Genomic DNA, 18,013 nt, shown 5'->3' with positions numbered 1-18,013 from the left:
GCTGCACACCATTATACATACACCTGTGATTCTGAGTGTTTTAGGGTCCATTCACACCGGCCGGCACCCCCTATAGAAATTCCTATTCTTAAATTCCTATCCGCAGCTGCCGACAAGAATAGGACATGTTCTATCTTTTGCGGAGCTACAGACTGGAAGATCGGGGCCACGCTCCGCAAATGCGGATGCAGACAGCACACTGTGTGGGTATGAATGGGTCCGCGAAATTGTAGAACGGATGAGTACCCATTTGCAGACGTGTGAATGGAGCCTTAGTCTAAATTTTCTTATATTACAGTACTGGGGGGGGGGGGCTTTGCATCATTATATTGGGGGGCTGTGCAGAACTTTGGGGGGAGAATTTGCATCATTATATTGGGGGGCTGTGCAGAACTTTGGGGGGAGACTTTGCATCATTATATTGGGTGGCTGTGCAGAACTTTGTGGGGAGATTTTGCATCATTTATATTGGGGGGCTGTGCAGAACTTTGGGGGGAGACTTTGCATCATATTGGGGGGCTGTGAAGAACTTTGGGGGAGACTTTGCATCATTATATTGGGGGGCTGTTCAGAACTTTGTGGGGAGACTGCATCATTATATTGGGGGCTGTGCAGAACCTTGGGGGGATACTTTGCATTATTATATTGGGGTGCTGTACAAAACTTTGTGGGTAGACTTTGCATCATTATATTGGGGGGCTATGCAGAACTTTGGGGGGAGACTTTGCATTATTATATTGGAGGGCTGTGCAGAACTTTGTGGGGAGACTTTGCATCATTATATTGGGGGGCTGTGCAGAATTTTGTGGGGAGACTTTGCATTATTATATTGGGGGCTGTGCAGAACTTTGGGGGGAGACTTTGCATTATTATATTGGGGGCTGTGCAGAACTTTGTGGAGAGACTTTGCATTATTATATTGGGGGCTGTGCAGAACTTTGTGGGGAGACTTTGCATCATTATATTGGGGGCTGTGCAAAACTTTGTGGGGAAACTTTGCATCATTAAATTGGGGGCTGTGCAGAATTTTGGGGGGAGACTTTGCATTATTATATTGGGGGCTGTGCAGAACTTTGTGGGGAGACTTTGCATCATTATATTGGGGGGCTGTGCAGAACTTTATGGGGAGACTTTGCATCATTATATTGGGGGGCTGTCCAGAACTTTGTGGGGAGACTTTGCATCATTAAATTGGGGGGCTGTGCAGAATTTTGGTGGGAGACTTTGCATTATTATATTAGGGGGCTGTGCAGAACTTTGGGGAAAGCACCTTCGCCACTGGGAGTTGTAGAGGCCTGCTTACCAGCCTCTTGCCCTGTGACTATGGCCCCTGGGACACTATTTGGTCATAATGGATTTTAAAGGCACTGTTTCTGCCCCTTGGACTTTTAACTGGAACAGATTCAAACATGTGGCGGCGGCCATCTTAAATTGTCCAGCAGTGTTTTGCCGTCCAGTGTATGGATCTGTTTTGGGGAAAAATGTGTGTATTCTGCCTGTGAGTGATTAGGTTAGACCATTATATTCTTGTAATCGCGTCACAGACAATGTCCATTGTATTCTTGTAATTGCGTCACAGATAATGCCCAGTGTATTTTGTTGGATGTATAGTTTTGGAGTTACACAAATGTGTTTAAACTGTAAAACTGTAAATGATTGGCTGCTATGTTTATGTCCTCAGTTCCCAACAAGGTCCACGGGGGTGGTAACCTTCTTGGAAAATGTGTATAAAAGGAAATGCTTGGGTGGTCATTAAAGGAGTTCCTGTTTTACCCTTCATGTTGAGGCTGGTGTTTGGGTAACTGAACGCTGTATACTCACCTGGCTATAATCCCTGAGCTCTTTTAAGAGCTGTTCCTGCATCGCTATCTGACGGAAGAGAGGTTCACCCACTGGAACCTGGAAGCCTTGTCGTAGGTCCGGCAGTTCGTGGGGTCGGCAGTGCTTACAGTGTCAAGTGGAGTGCTTGGAGCCCTTGGGAAGCATCCATCAACGGAGGTACTCAGTCGGGATGCCAGGCGTTCTGTTACATTTTGCATTATATTGGGGGCTGTGCATTACTTTGGGGGGGAGACTTTGCATCATTATATTGGGGGGCTGTGCAATGTGCATTACTTTGGGGGGAGACTTTGCATTATATTGGGGGCTGTGCAGTACTGGGGGGAAGACTTTGCATTATATTGGGGGGCTGTGCATTACTTTGGGGGGAAGACTTTGCATTATATTGGGGGGCTGTGCATTACTTTGGGGGGAAGACTTTGCATTATATTGGGGGGCTGTGCAGTACTGGGGGGGGAGACTTTGCATCATTATATTGGGGGGCTGTGCAGAACTTTGGGGGGAGACTTTGCAAAGTAATATTGGGGGGCTATGCAGTACTGGGGGGGAGACTTTGCATCATTATATTGGGGGACCGTGCAGAACTTTGGGGGAATACTTTGCATCATTATATTGGGGGCTGTGCAGTACTTTGGGGGGAGATTTTGCATAATTATATTGGAGGGCTGTGCAGTACTTTGGGGGGAGACTTTGCATCATTATATTGTGGTGCTGTGCATTACTTTGGGGGAAGAATTTGCATCATTATATTGGGGGGCTGTGCATTACTTTGGGGGGAGACTTTGCATTATATTGGGGTGCTGTGCAGTTCTTAGGGGGGAGACTTTCATTATATTGGGGGGCTGTGCAGTACTGGGGGGGAGACTTTGCATTATACTGGGGGCTGTGCATTACTTTGGGGGGAGACTTTGCATCATTATATTGGGGGGCTGTGCATTACTTTGGGGGGAGACTTTGCATTATATTGGGGGGCTGTGCAGTACTGGGGGGGGAGACTTTGCATTATACTGGGGGGCTGTGCATTACTTTGGGGGGAAGACTTTGCATTATATTGGGGGGCTGTGCATTACTTTGGGGGGAAGACTTTGCATTATATTGGGGGGCTGTGCAGTACTGGGGGGGAGACTTTGCATCATTATATTGGGGGGCTGTGCAGAACTTTGGGGGGAGACTTTGCAAAGTAATATTGGGGGGCTATGCAGTACTGGGGGGAGACTGCATCATTATATTGGGGGACCGTGCAGAACTTTGGGGGAATACTTTGCATCATTATATTGGGGGCTGTGCATTACTTTGGGGGGAGAATTTGCATCATTATATTGGGGGGCTGTGCATTACTTTGGGGGGAGACTTTGCATTATATTGGGGGCTGTGCATTACTTTGGGGGGAGAATTTGCATCATTATATTGGGGGGCTGTGCATTACTTTGGGGGGAGACTTTGCATTATATTGGGGTGCTGTTCAGTTCTTTGGGGGGAGACTGCATTATATTGGGGGCTGTGCAGTACTTTGGGGGGAGACTTTGCATTATATTAGGGGGCTGTGCAGTACTGGGTGTGGAGACTTTGCATCATTATATTGGGGGGCTGTGCAGTACTTTGGGGGGAGACTTTGCATCATTATATTGGGGGGCTGTGCAGAACTTTGGGGGGAGGCTTTGCATCATTATATTGGGGGCTGTGCAGTACTTTGGGGGGAGACTTTGCATTATATTGGGGGGCTCAGATTAATAAACTATTAATAATGGTTTATTAATCTGAGCAGATGGCTATTGACGGCTGTGAAGGATAGTAATAGTTTACCTAAGAGTTGTATTCTACATTTCTAGGTATGGAGAAGAAGTATGATGAAATCTTCCAATTCCTCTCAGTAGGAGATTACCCATCCGGGTATAATGAGTCGCAGAGAGAATGCTTTCGAAAGTCCACTGCCAAATATACAATAAAGGGTGAGTATCATCAATATAAGCAATGTTAGTTGTTTTATAAGAATGTTGCTCTTGAATTTTTCCTTTTATTACAGAAGGAAAGCTCTTTGTCGGCAGAAAAACTGTCTTAAAAAGCAAAGAAGAAGCGAGAAGGATATTTTTTGAATTTCATTCTGCACTGATTGGTCGCCATTCAGGGATTAACAAGACGCGGTTGGAAATCTCCTCCCAATATTTTTGGCCTGGAATGACAAAAGATATTGAGAACTGGGTACACACTAATAATTTTTGGGGTTTTCAATTTTTATGAATACTGTACACGGGTTAACAACTGATTTCTTACAGATCAAGGAATGCGCAAACTGCCAGATGGTTGGAAAGCCTTTACAGTGCTTTAAGGTAAATGTCTACTATATAATGACATCAGTTATTATTACATTGGTCTATTGCAAATAAGTATATATATCTTTTTTCCTCCCATTAGGTGTCTAATGTCTGGGAGCTGGTTGGAATTGACATGATGGGCCCTATGCCAAAGACAGTGGATGGCTTCGAATACATTTTAACGGCCACAGATTACTACTCCAAGTGGGTAGAGGCTTTTCCTATGAAGACCAAAACTGCTGCCGAGGTGGGACGTCATCTTTGTTGCATGATATACCGACACGGTTGCCCAAAAAGGATACTTTCTAACCAGGGCAGAGAATTTGTGAATCAAGTATGTTTACTTTCCATGTACCATACATGTCCAACTGATGTAATAACCTTTCATTTTTTTTATTTAAATGAGAATTTTATATACCTGTATGTATTTTTATTTAATTTTTTTTTAAGCTTAATGACCAGATGTGCAGTCTTCTAGACATAAAAAAAAGCGTGACAGCGGCGTATCATCCGCAGACACACGGTGTGGATAAGAGAACAATTGACAATATTAAGAGGTAATTTAACTTTTCATTCAGGGTTTTATTAGAACTTTGCTTCACAGGTTTCACTTTAACTAATGTTATTCTTACATTCCACTTGTTTCTATTAGTGGTTAGAGCTATAAATTTAACATTACTTTGTAAATGTGTTTTTTTCTGTATTCGTTCTAGAGGTCTATCTAAATTTGTCAATGAAAAACAGAACAACTGGGACAAGTATTTGGAACCTATATTATTTTCGATCCGATCAAAGCCCCACAGCACAACCAAAGTTTCTCCGTTTCTTCTCATGTATGGGAGGGAGGCAGTTTTCCCATGTGAAGTTCCTGTTGAACTGCCGGTGAGTAGCTGTTTTTATTTTATTTCTGTCTGTCTGTGACGGCCACAGTAAAATATTTGCCTATGTTACATGGACTCATTGTTTTGTATATACAGATTTCACCTGATTCAGACTACTTGCTTTATTCCACTTATGTGGCAAATTACATTTGAATGTTATTTGTTGTTACACTATTACCTGTTAAGGTTTGCTTAGTGCATATGCAAATAAACATGTTCTTTTTGTTTCTTTAAAGGGAACCTGTCACCGGGATTTGGGTATAGAGCTGAGGACATGGGTTGCTAGATGGCCGCTAGCACATCCGCAATACCCAGTCCCCATAGCTCTCTGTGCTTTTATTGTGAAAAAAAACCGATTTGATGCATATGCAAATTAACCTGAGATGAGTCCTGTCCCTGAGAAGAGTCCAGCGTGAAGGAGCACAGCACCGCCCCGCATCCTCAGAATCTCCTCCTTGCTCCCCGACGTCAGAAGGCCAGAACGCCGTAATCTCGCGATGCGCAAGCGGGGCGGTGCTGGGCTCCTTCACGCTGGACTCATCTCAGGGACAGGACTCATCTCAGGTTGATTTGCATATGTATCAAATCGGGTTTTTTTACACAATAAAAGCACACAGAGCTATGGGGACTGGGTATTGCGGATGTGCTAGTAGCCATCTAGCAACCCATGTCCTCAGCTCTATGCCCAAAATCCCGGTGACAGGTTCCCTTTAAGCATTTTAATCTTCATAACCATCAGTTTCATTTTTCCTTTAAAACTGTACTACGAAAGTTGATTTTTTTTGTTTTATTATTCATACTGTATTGTGTTACCATTTATTTAAACAATTTGTTTTCCAGCTGTCAAATATTGAAATCGACACTGGTGTATGCAATGTACCACAAAGGCCCTCTGTGATTCCATTTGCCCCAAAGAAAAAGGATAGCACTATGGAGGTACAACTGAACTCCCTACCTGAATAGCTTACATACACCTATATTGCATATAGTGTGCTTCTTCTGTATCCTCAGCATATTCTTTATTTTTGTACTATATAACAAAATGTAGTTCGTTAACTTTAATATTGTTTTTTTTTAAGCCTTCTGCATCTTTGAATTTGCAGCTGAGCATAGAAGACAGAGGTAGCATTTGCAAAGATCTACATTTCCTAGTTTGACCCTGTTGGTCATCTAATTGGCAGTGCCCTGTTGGCCTGGCCTTTTCATTCAGTTGGCCATTCTGGCCGTTGTTGAAAGTTGCCGCTGTTTGGCATTATGTTCTGATTTTATTAGCCTTCCAAGTTACTACCAAAGAACCTGTACAGGTTGAGTTACCCCCTTATCACAAATATCTTTGAACATAGGGGATTTTGATTTCGGAATATTTACATTTATAAGGAGAGCTCATGCAGATTGGATGCTGTATTTGGAACCAGTGCTTTGGTTTACTTTGGAATTTGAAGATAAGGCATACTCGACCTGTATTAGCTTTGGGTCCTGATGGTACAATAACTTAACTGCAGTTTAAGTTTCTTTTTTTATTTTCCTCCAGTGAAAGGGCTGTGGAGTGCTGAAGATGACGGCTCGGTGGTAGCCGTTGTTGGACCCTACCAACTGTATATCTCGTCCTTTAAAACGCTGCATGGGAAAGAATGGCTGGTTGATGAGGTAAGAGTCTTCACTGTTGAAAATGTTCAAAAAGCAAAAATATGAAAAATAAAATTATTTTTCTTTCTCTATAATGCAGGTGATTAATGCATACTGTTATCACTTGGTTGAAAAGCATCAGGCAAGTGTGAATTAGTGTATGCTTGTGTTGTAAGTTGGCTTTGTTATTCTACATTATAACTCTTAATCTTTTTAAACAGGAACCTATTCACCAGTTGGATGCAGTCATTTCATTGGCATTATTTTCCGGAATATTCGATAGACTTGAAAAGGTTAGTTATTTGTCTCCATAACAGCTATTCTGTCACGACCATGGTAATGGTCGTGACTCTTTGGTCGCATGCAGTTGTCAGCGGGTTGTTCTTTGTTGTCAACTACAGGTGAGGGCTCTGGGTTTGTTGCCTCACGCGTGGTTGCCGTTGGCAACATATGGTTGTTGGCAGTGCTGGAGCTGGAGGCTAGGCGTCTCGCTGTCACGGCATGCGGTTGCCTCTGGCAACGCGTGAGTTTAAGTGTTCACATGTTTGGTGTTAGGGAGTTTGTTCTGTGTACACTTCTCCTTTAAGTGACACTTACCTTCTCTGGTGATGAAAGGGTTAACTCCTTTTCTGGTGTGTGTGGGTGTGGCTGCTTGGGCTATTTAGCTCCTGCTGGATGCCAGAAGTCTGAGGAGTACTCCTGCCATGTTTATGCTGGAGTCATCCTCCTGGTCTTATACCATCTGTCCAGTGAGGGCCACCCTTGTGGTCATAAAAGTTATGCATGATGTTAAGTTGATGTTGTTATCCATTCTATGTTTATTGCAGCTATGGATGTCCTGGTTACCTGTGTGATTTGTGGTGTGCTGTGTCCTTAGTGTTTGTGTGGACAGCAGTACTGGTGCATGGGTTCCAGTCAGCAAGGCTGTGGCAGGTAGGTTTGGAACTGGTGTAGTTCACCTGCCATATCCATATGTCTGTATATGTTCTCCCTTCCTTGCAGCTTGGCCAGTGAGACCCCTGTTCGTCTGTGTCTTGGAGGAACAGGTCGTCTTACCCTGCTCCTAGCACAGGGTTTTCCTGAGGGATAGTAGGGACCCTAGGTTACAGAGTATGAGCCTTCCTACCATCTGGGTTGGCTCATACAGTTAGGAGTCAGGGTCAGCATTAGGGACGCGATAGGAGGTGACCTGCTCCCTGATCCTGTGCTCCTGGCCTAGCAGCTACCATCCATCCTCTTACATCGTACACGGCTGAGAGTTTCCCCCACTCTCAGCCGTGACATATTCATACACACACATTAACACCTCCTGGGTGGTATGTTTATTCCTCATTCTCGGGAGTATGAGGGTTTTGCACAGTATCTTTGCTGTTCCTAGAAGTGCACTCTTCTGGACAGCAATCTCATATGTCCCACCTGGAATCTGTTGAAGCCACTCTCCCAACTTATGAGTCACAGCCTCGAGTGCTCTTATCACTACTGGGACTACTACTGCCTCCTACTACTACTCTGTGTGTGCATGTATATATTATATATGTATGTGTGTGTATATATATATATATATATATATATATAATGAACACACACATATTATATATACATGTATACATACTGTACGTGTGCATATATATATATATATTATAATTTTTTTGTATATAATATAATGTGTCAATGCATCAATAAACACAGATCTAGACACACACCTGTCAAGCCCTAAGACATTGTATTGCCACACAAATCTCAAATTTGAAGTGGTAGTAATACTGCAAGAGGAATGCATATGCTAATGAGTTCAGCAAAGAATCACCTTGTAACCTCATTATGTTTTTTTTCTTTTATATAAAATGTGTTTTTGTGATTTCTCTCTATTCTTCAGATGACGATTCCAATGGAAGATCTTTGGCTATGCCCTCTAAGCTTCAGCGCTCACTGGATATTAGTGGTATTTATTAGAGGACTATGTTAATTTACCTTTCTTTACTTGTGTTGTCATGTGCTATTATAATATATGTAATTATGTTACATACAGATATTTTACTATATCCTTATGACACCACATAACACACCTGCTGTGTACTCCGTATGCATTCCGTTTCCGTGTTTCCATATCTCTGTTCCGTGCAAAGATAGAACATGTCCTATATTTGGCCAGAAATCACGTTCTGTGGCTCCATTTAAGTCAATGGGTGTGCAATTTTTTTTTTTAATGCATACAGAAATGCATCCGTATGTCTTCCGTATCCGTTCCATTTTTTGCGGAACCATCTATTGAAAATGTTATGCCCAGCCCAATTTGTTCTATGTAATTACTGTATACGCCATACGGAAAAATAGAACGGGAAAAACGGAGCCGAAACGGAAACACAACTGAAACAAAACGGAACAACGGATCCGTGAAAAACTGACCGCAAAACACTGAAATAGCCATACGGTAGTGTGAAAGAGGCCTGAAGAGGTGGCTTTATCAGAATCCATACTGATGTTTAAACAGCAATTGGATAACTACTTGCAAAAAACACAACATACAAGGATATCATTTCTAATTAGCTGGGTTATAGCTGCTTGATCCAAGGAGATATCTGAGTGTTTTGGGGTCAAGAAGGAATTTTTGTTGCAGGAAGATGTTGCAAAATTGAAAGAGCTTCAAAGTGGGATATATATATTCACGCCCCCAAGAGGAAGCGACAGCGAAACGTAAGTTGGGGTGGTGCGTCTCCTGATCGCTGGTTGGTATCCCCACAGTTTCGTCCATTGATGTGTATGTTATTAGGCTGCTCAGGAGTAATAGTGTGTTGGGGACTTGCTGTTAGCACTCCTGGTCGGGGGTGTAGGCACTTGTCTCCATTACACAGTTAGGCATTGTGCCCTCTGAGATGGATTGTTATTGATGGATGCTGGGTGGGTGTAGGACTTGGGCAGTGTTTGTTACTTAACCATGATGGTTATAATTTGTTGTTATTGCCTTTGTGTCCTTACCAGTTCAGTGTAATCGGGGGACACACATTTTTCCATATTCTCTCCTGCGTAATCTGTTCTTTATGGGTTTTATTGTGTCTACAATGTAATCATGGTATATAAAAAATTTGATATTTTGAATATGTGGGCTCTCAAATTGGTGTTTGTTTTTTGTAACTATATATTTTCCAAAATTATTTTTTTAGATTGTCATCAGGTCGAAGAAGGTTATTGTTCTAATTGACCCACTGGGAAGTGAATCTGACTATATTTTGAAAGTACAACAAAACTGGAGGTGAGTAGCGTGCCTTGGAAACATGTTTTGTCACTTAAACTTATAGTCACTACTTTCAATTAAAACTTATGTGTTTCTTTTTTAATAGTTTGTTCTTGAAGAGGTATATACCCGAGGAAGAAAGAGCACAATGGAATACCTGGGTGATGCATCACAGCAACCAGCAGGATTTCAGCAGCTGCGGAGTTTTGATCTTGATGGTAAACATCCTTGCACCATTGTAAAAGCTATTCCTCATAAATGTGAATTGCTGTTAAAAATATTCAAATTTATATTCCAGTTTGCAAAGGAGTTTCTAAAGACCCAAACCATTGATGCAGTGAAGACCTCTGCAGAAGATGTAGCTAATGCAAGACTGGAAATAGCTTCTGCCCTGCTCCAGTATAAAGGTCAGTTTTACTATCAAGCAAATATGTATTCATGCTCAAAATCATCATGGATCCAATCGAGCTAGTAATGTGTTCATTATTAAATCAGTCCAAAAATGTGAAAATACACATTCCAGGGAATTTTAACATGATCTACCATAATGTAAATATACACGTTGTGTTTTAATTTTTTGGTTAGGTGCAACATAAGATGAAGATACCCTAAGGTGAGGACAGGGGTGTACAAGACGGCCACTAGAGGAGCTTCAGGTCGTTAACGGGGTCCAACTACGTGAAATGACACTGGACAGCTTCAAGCTTTGCATGAGGACAACCAGGATCTTTAAAAACTCTATAGAAAAGCATTGAGTTACAGCTTTCCGATGGGAAGCCCAAATGTGTGCGCAGGAGGGACCTGATGTTGGCAGAGCCTGACCCAGCAAATAAATATACTTTATTTCTTCTAAGTTAATATGCAGTTTAGACTTCATATTTCTGCACTCAGCTCTGCTATGTGGTGTCCCCAATAGCCTGCACTCAGCTCTACTATGTGATGTCCCCAATATCCCGCACTCAGCTCTACTATGTGATGTCCCCAATATCCCGCACTCAGCTCTGCTATGTGGTGACCCCAATATTCCGCACTCAGCTCTGCTATGTGGTGACCCCACCACCCCAATTTCCTGCACTCAGCTCTGCTATGTGGTGTCCCCAATTTCCTGCACTCAGCTCTGCTATGTGGTGTCCCCAATATCCCACACTCAGCTCTGCTATGTGGTGACCTCACCACCCCAATATCCTGCACTCAGCTCTGCTATGTGGTGTCCCCAATATCCTGCACTCAGCTCTGCAACTGAACTGCTCCAGATGATGTGCCCGCGCGTGCGCACTCAGGGGTAGGGAGATCTGATGGAACATTTTGCACTGAAAAATCTACCTACCCCTGAGTGCGCATGTGCGGTGTACAGTTTTGCACATGCAAATGAAGTACAGTAGCAGCTTCTCCCGCGGCAGTGCAATTATTTTTACGAATCCAGTGGATCCACACACACCCTCCTCCAGCCGCGTCACTTCCTGTGCCGCCGCGTCACTTCCGGGTATAGCATTCTGCCAATGTATAGGAATCTGGCAGAACACTGGGTCCTTTATATATATATATATATATATATATATATATATATATATATATATATATATATATATAGAGAGAGAGAGAGATGAAAAAACGGACAGCACTCCAAGTAAAAGCTAGTGGTGTTTTTTCACCCATGTGCCATCCACATGGGTGAATAAACACCACTAGCTTTTACTTGGAGTGCTGTCCGTTTTTTCATCTCTATCTGACGGGGTAAGCTGCTACATCCCTGGACATAGCACTCTCCTTGTGTGTTTTCCAGTGCCGCCATTATTTTCATATATATATATATATATATATATATATATATATATAAAAATAGTGGTGAAGTGCACGGTAGAGGTGCGGTGGGGGTGTATAGCTCAGTCCACACCCCTAGTCCACTACAGGTTTTCCTGGCCCCAGGTGAGGCCAGCTGGGATAATCACTAGGGGATAAATCAATCCTCAGTGTGTGTGAGAGTGGGGGGAATTGAAATGGAAGCCTGCAGAGGCTCTGTGTGGCCCCAGCCAGGAGGGCTGGGGGGCCACAAGGCTGAGGAAGTCTGAGTTTTGGGGGCCCAGCAACTCCTGAAAAAGTGTCGAATGGAGGACTGTTGGACCATATCCCCAAGATATTGCGGGGTCACCGTCAGAAGGACTGGTGGACCAAGACCCCAAAGGGTTGCACAGGTCACAGCTAGGAAGCTGTTTGATCGCATGGCTGAGTGAAGCCGAATACTACAATGTGAACACTGAGCTAGAGGGGAGTTAGGGAGATCTCTGTATAGTGAGCGCCTAGCCAGGCAAGCGTTTGTTTGTTTTGTGTTGATGTAACAAATTGGGAGGTGAAGCTGCTACTTCATTGTGCCAAGCGATGCCAAACTTGGAAGGGTGATGTGCTGTGTGACAAATAAAGCTCTATCTGAGCTTGAAAACCCCCTGTTTGTTGAGAAGACTGTCATTACCGACCCCCTGTGAGACAGCGATCATATATAAATATATATATACAGTGGAAAGAAGCCAGCAGCACACCAAGGTATTCAGAAAAACGTGCAGTTTATTCACCCAATGTCAGGTAGCAGCGACGTTTCAACCGCTTGTTGCGGTCTTTCTCAAGCTATGTGCACATGTGTTACAATCACACAATATATAGGTGTATCAATTAAACATACAATAAAAATCAATCAAACATAGAAGTGAGCAAAATTAATAATATTGACATTTGGAACCTATAAAAAAATCTCATTGTCATCCAAAGTACATAGGTAAAATAAATATACAGTGTTCTATAATCAATTCCATAATATGTTGTGAATATGCATAATGCAGTATAATTGCTCATTACATAATACAGGTGCGCCCAATTACATAATGTAAATTAAAAACTCACAAATCAGCTGATAGACTGCACACATGGAGCATCGCGGTCTCAGCAGCGTCCCCATTCAACCTCTGCGCATGAGCGAGAACACTAAATATTGCAATCCTTCAGGCGCAGAGCAAAAAAGAAAAGCCCATATCAAAGATGGCCCGATCTGGTCACGCTCAGATGTGCGCATGTCAGTGCATTATCACATGACTCAAACGGAACCAGGTAAACAAAAAGGTTGGAAAAACTAAACAGATAACTGTGGGTCAGGATCGCATCGAAACCCAAGTTCACCAATAGTATGCGGGCCTTGCACACATGGGAACCTAGGGTCAAACGTCCTGTCGACCCTCAGGTCCTGACACAAAACCGTTCTGTAAGTGCACATTGCAGGGAAGGTTGGTGTCCCACAGCTAAGATCGACCGGATCAACAGTATGATCGTCGCCGTGATCGGGCGATAGCGGCGTCACCACAGCGAACCGTCTCCGTCCCCCATGAGTCACCACACCAATCCACCAAGTGCACCGAGTAGCTGAGGCAGGCGCTGATATAACCCTTTGTACAAGGGACATGATAACCTCTTATTAAAATATCAAACGTATTCACTATGTGGGTGAACCTACAACTGCCATATATCAAGCGCCACACAATTAGCAAAAATCAGATCGCGCCATCCCGCTGGTATGTTATACAATAGAGCAAAATATGGGTAGCTGGCAGGGCCCAGAATGCTTCAGTCATTAAACAGGATGTCAGTCATGATTGTGATGGATAGCCAAATCTATGAAAAATATAGAAAGAAAAAATGTTAAAAACACTTCAACTTGATTGTTTTGTACACATGTTCACTATACCAAACATAGGGACTACGGATAACACGGTACACGGGGAGAGACACCACTAATCCACTCTGAAGTCAACATTTAGGCCATTGGGCCTCTCGCTTTTTGAGGAGGGCCTTCCTATCTCCCCCCGCCTGCCCATTTGTATCTGCTCTAGTATTCGGAACCTAAGATCCTTTTCCGAGTGCCCCGCCTCCTTGAAGTGCTTAGACACTGGCAGATCCATTTTTTCTTTTCTAATGGAGTATCGGTGTTGATTTAACCGTGTCTTAACGTCCCACGTGGTCTCCCCAACATACCATCTCCCACAAGGGCATGATAGTTGGTAGACCATGTAGGACGAATCACACGTCAAATATTGGGTAATTGTGATCGTTTTGTTGGTCGCCGGATTATGGAACGAATTCCCCTTAAGCATAAGACTGCAATTTATACAGTGATGGCAAGGGTAACAGCCAGTCCGCGTGGAGCCACATAGTGCCCTGACACTGGTCCTGCCGCTGCCCACATCAGACTTCACCAGCCTGTCCCCCAAATTATGCCCTCGCCAATAAGAGAATAATGGAGGTGTATGGAACTCCTCAATCTGAGAGAAACTATTCCCTATCATCTTCCAATGCCTCCTGATGGCAGTCGCAATCTGCGGACTGTCAGCAGAAAATTGGGAGACGGGGGGCTCTTACAGAGTCCTCTTTGGAGCTTGATGTGGGGTTACTGTCGACTCGCAAAATGCTCGCACTAATCAATTTCTTGGGGTAACCTCGGGCAGCGAATTTCTGACCCATTTCATGGAATCGTGTCTCCCTGGTCAATTTATCTCTCACGATCCTCTTTACTCGGAGGAATTGACTATAGGGCAACGGACGGATCATGGAACGGGGATGATGACTGTCAAAGCGCAACAATGTATTTTTGTCAGTACTTTTCACATACAGATCAGTGACCACTCCCCGTTCCATGATCTGGACTTCTGTGTCCAGAAATTGAAGTTTATCAGTCGAATGGACCACAGTGAATTTCACTGTAGGGTCGATCTCATTGAGAAATGCGTGGAGCGCAAGGAGGCCCAACGTGTCGCCCGTCCACACCAAGAAGATATCGTCGATATAGCGCCGCCACCCCAGAACGTGTCTGAAGTGGTGGCTGCCATACACAAACGACTCCTCGAGGTGGGACATATAGATGTTAGCATAAGTGGGCGCCACGTTGGACCCCATCGCCGTCCCACGCATCTGCACAAAGAAATCGTCCTGGAACAAAAAATAATTTTTAGTCAATACAAATCCCAAAAGTGTCAAAATGAAAGTTTGGCAAATTTCAGTGTAGTCTGAATGTCTCAAACAGGCTTGTACCGCCTGGAGGCCAAACTCATGGTCAATCGACGTGTATAAGCTACACACGTCGAATGATACCAGAGTGGCGCCCACAGGTATAGCAAGGTCATCTATTTTGGACAAAAAATCACCTGTATAGCTAATATAGGATTTGGAGGAGGTAGCATATTGGCATAACAATTTGTCCAAAAAGATAGCCACATTGCAAAAAAGAGAACCTCTCCCGGACACAATGGGTTGCCCGGGAGGGGACTCCAATCTCTTGTGGATCTTAGGCAAGGTGTACAAAATAGGTGTACAGGGTTTGTCACAGAATAGGTAGGAGAAAAGCTTAGCATCTATAATGTCAGCCTCCAAGGCCTGATTCAAAATATCACGCAACTCTCTCAGCAAGCCAAATTTAGGATCTTGTGTGACTCGCTTGTACACCTGTACATCATTCAATTGGCCATAAATCTCCCGGATGTACTCGCTGGTGTTCATGACCACAACCTCACCACCCTTGTCAGCAGACTTGATGGTGAGGCTGTGGTCTGAGGCCAGAGAGCCCACTGCGGCGATTTCTTGAGATGTAATATTGCCATATTTAGGCAATGTGTCTCAGAATCATGTTTTAACACATCAATATCTCTCCTCACAGCCAGAAAGAAAGCATCAATCGCTGGATGATCTATAACAGGATTAAAATTGCTCTTTAAATATAGCCCTGTATTACACAAAGACAGTTCAGATAATCTATCATCATTACTTCTTGGTACTTGATGTTGTGTAGAAAACCAAATCTTTAACTTAATGGTCCGTAAATATATATATAATATATATTGTGGGGTTTTGCTCTGGTAGACAGGCTAGCGGAGGCAGTATAGAGGCAATCACAAAGTCTTTAACTTAAACAGTTTGGTGTTTATTCACACATAAGGAAACACAAAATGACTGTTCACAGTCTTGGTGTTTGTTGACACCATGCAATGTCCATAGAACAAAATCTTCACCTGGTTAGCAGTTTTTCCCCCAGCCGTCCACAGCAGGCTTTAGGGGCCTGTTTTCCAGCATGCAGCTTCCAAGCCTTTAGCACGGCACCAATTCACAGATCTCAAAACAGAGTCTCCACGGGTTCTCTGACGGATGGAGGATAAACCATACTAACAACAAACAGCAGTAGCTGCCGCTGACACTTAAAACTACCGGCTCTTCCCTCACTGAGGCCAGGAACCTCGGTGACACATGCTTTCCATCAATGACAGCCCCTTGCGCCTTCCTACAACAAATATATATATATATTGAGAGAGAAAGGCAGTGAGGGCAGCAGCAGTCAGTGTGGAGCGTGTCTGCACAGTTAAGTAAACAGACAGGGAGCATTTCTAAGGTACAGAATGGGCCACTTTACAGCTATTTTTCTAATAGAAATGTACAATTTCAGTAATTACAAAAATGAATGACAGTTACACTTTAATGAAGTTAGATATTGATGACCTATACTCCAGATAGGTTATGAATATCACATCAGTAGGGGTCTGACAACCGGCACCCCCACCAATCACTGGTGCTGGAAACAAAACAGTACAGTAGATGGAGTTGGAAGCAGAAGGTTCCCTTCACTGTTTAGTGGCCCTGCTGATGTACTGTAGTACAACTCCTATTCAAGTCATAGGTCATCAATATCTAAGGAGTTAGCTTTAAGCAGGGAAAACATCTGTTTAGTACATACACTTTACATAATAGTAGCAAGCTGCTTATCTCTTGAGATCGATGCTGATGATAGATAATAGTTTAATTATGGGGATCTAGAAAATAATTGGCAAGGAGCCATAAACCAAATGAACTGATGTAATTATGGCCTACATTGACTTTCTTGGAATGATGGCTCGTAAATTGGGAGTTGCTGACAGATTACATTTATGGGTCTTACTAGATGATATAATAAGGCGTCTATACCTTTCAGTTGCATAACTCATAGAATCATATGCCAGATTAGATTAACAAAGTGTTTTACTATGCTTTTTGTACTGCTTAGGCCTCTTTCACCATACAAAACTGCATGTTAATACATGGGTTTCCTGGGATTTTGACAAAGTTTTTTTTAAAGGTGGACTTGGAGCTCTAGGAAATGTTCCACTTCCTAGAACCACCTCTATGGGACCCCACAATAACCCCATGTAAGACCTCAACATGCGTTTTCCCCTTTGTGCGTGGTGTGTGTTGAACTCATTCTCCATAGCGCTAAGTTCCTGGGCTGTGCAGTGGGAATACATTTTTGAAAACTCTGAAGTGGCTTTAAGAGGATGTGTAATAAAACTTGAAATCAATGGAAACCAGAGTGCTAACTTTTTTTTCTTTCTGGACAAATTATCCAAAAATTGCAGGCAGTTAACAATTTTTATGGACAAACTGGAAAACCATAATGAATCATAAAGCTTATAAATAATATTTGTCTACGGCCCAGAATACAGATATGAACACATTAGCAGCATTTAGGAACTATAAAATGATAATAACAATCACAATAATCCAAACAAGCTCCTCCAGCATCAAAGAAAATCATGGACACACTGGAAAAAAGTCTACGGATGTTTACCCACCCTCATGGGGATCATGAATGGATATAGTTTTGTCTTGGATTTCCCACTTTTACGACCTCAGTCAATTTATGCTAGCTATGAACATCAACATTTAACCCTGGGATTTCATATGTAAGGAGAAGCAGAGGGCTAGCTATGCCATTAGGCTTTCAGTTGTCATTGAGAAACACTGATAGAGCAGTCCATTGCCATCTTATTGGTCTGGGTACTGATATATGTTGGTCAAAAGAATATAAACTATCTCAGGCCATCTGGTTGGGACTTGTGCAGTATGGCAAACTGGCCCAACTGTTGGTACAGGTGGCAATGTGGACATGTGGGCCCTCAGATGAAGGAGTGTTATAATTGTCTGGTCTATTTGAATTGTCATCAGTTGTTAAAAAAGCTAATAAATATGATTCCATCATACTTCTGCCAAATGTCTATAAATCTTTATGTAAGACCTAAGGTTGGCAAATACACACTGAAAGTAAATTTCCTGGTGGCTTATCTCTG

At 43.0% G+C, this 18,013-nt stretch overlaps 1 protein-coding gene across 1 annotated transcript; it reads left to right on the top strand.

Moving 5' to 3' along the window:
- The first annotated feature begins 4,128 nt into the window (after positions 1 to 4,128).
- LOC120985982 lies at positions 4,129 to 10,486 on the top strand. Its single transcript, XM_040414229.1, has 12 exons — positions 4,129 to 4,166; positions 4,252 to 4,485; positions 4,602 to 4,708; positions 4,865 to 5,033; positions 5,873 to 5,968; positions 6,136 to 6,154; positions 6,564 to 6,679; positions 6,880 to 6,951; positions 9,820 to 9,908; positions 9,997 to 10,108; positions 10,189 to 10,297; positions 10,476 to 10,486. Exons 1-12 carry the CDS (start codon positions 4,137 to 4,139, stop codon positions 10,484 to 10,486), a joined length of 1,164 nt encoding a protein of 387 aa, XP_040270163.1. The 5' UTR covers positions 4,129 to 4,136.
- Positions 10,487 to 18,013: the final 7,527 nt, after the last annotated feature.

This window comes from Bufo bufo, chromosome 1 (assembly GCF_905171765.1).
Source record: "Bufo bufo chromosome 1, aBufBuf1.1, whole genome shotgun sequence".
NCBI classification, from domain to species: domain Eukaryota; kingdom Metazoa; phylum Chordata; class Amphibia; order Anura; family Bufonidae; genus Bufo; species Bufo bufo.
This window is presented reverse-complemented; position numbering and strand designations above follow the sequence as displayed.

Bases quoted from the DNA above. Each gene is read 5' to 3' on its own strand.
- LOC120985982 (XM_040414229.1), top strand. From the start codon at position 4,137: ATGGTTGGAAAGCCTTTACAGTGCTTTAAG. The intron at 4,167-4,251 runs GTAAATGTCTAC...TCCTCCCATTAG, and splicing joins AGCCTTTACAGTGCTTTAAG to GTGTCTAATGTCTGGGAGCT. The intron at 4,486-4,601 runs GTATGTTTACTT...TTTTTTTTTAAG, and splicing joins GCAGAGAATTTGTGAATCAA to CTTAATGACCAGATGTGCAG.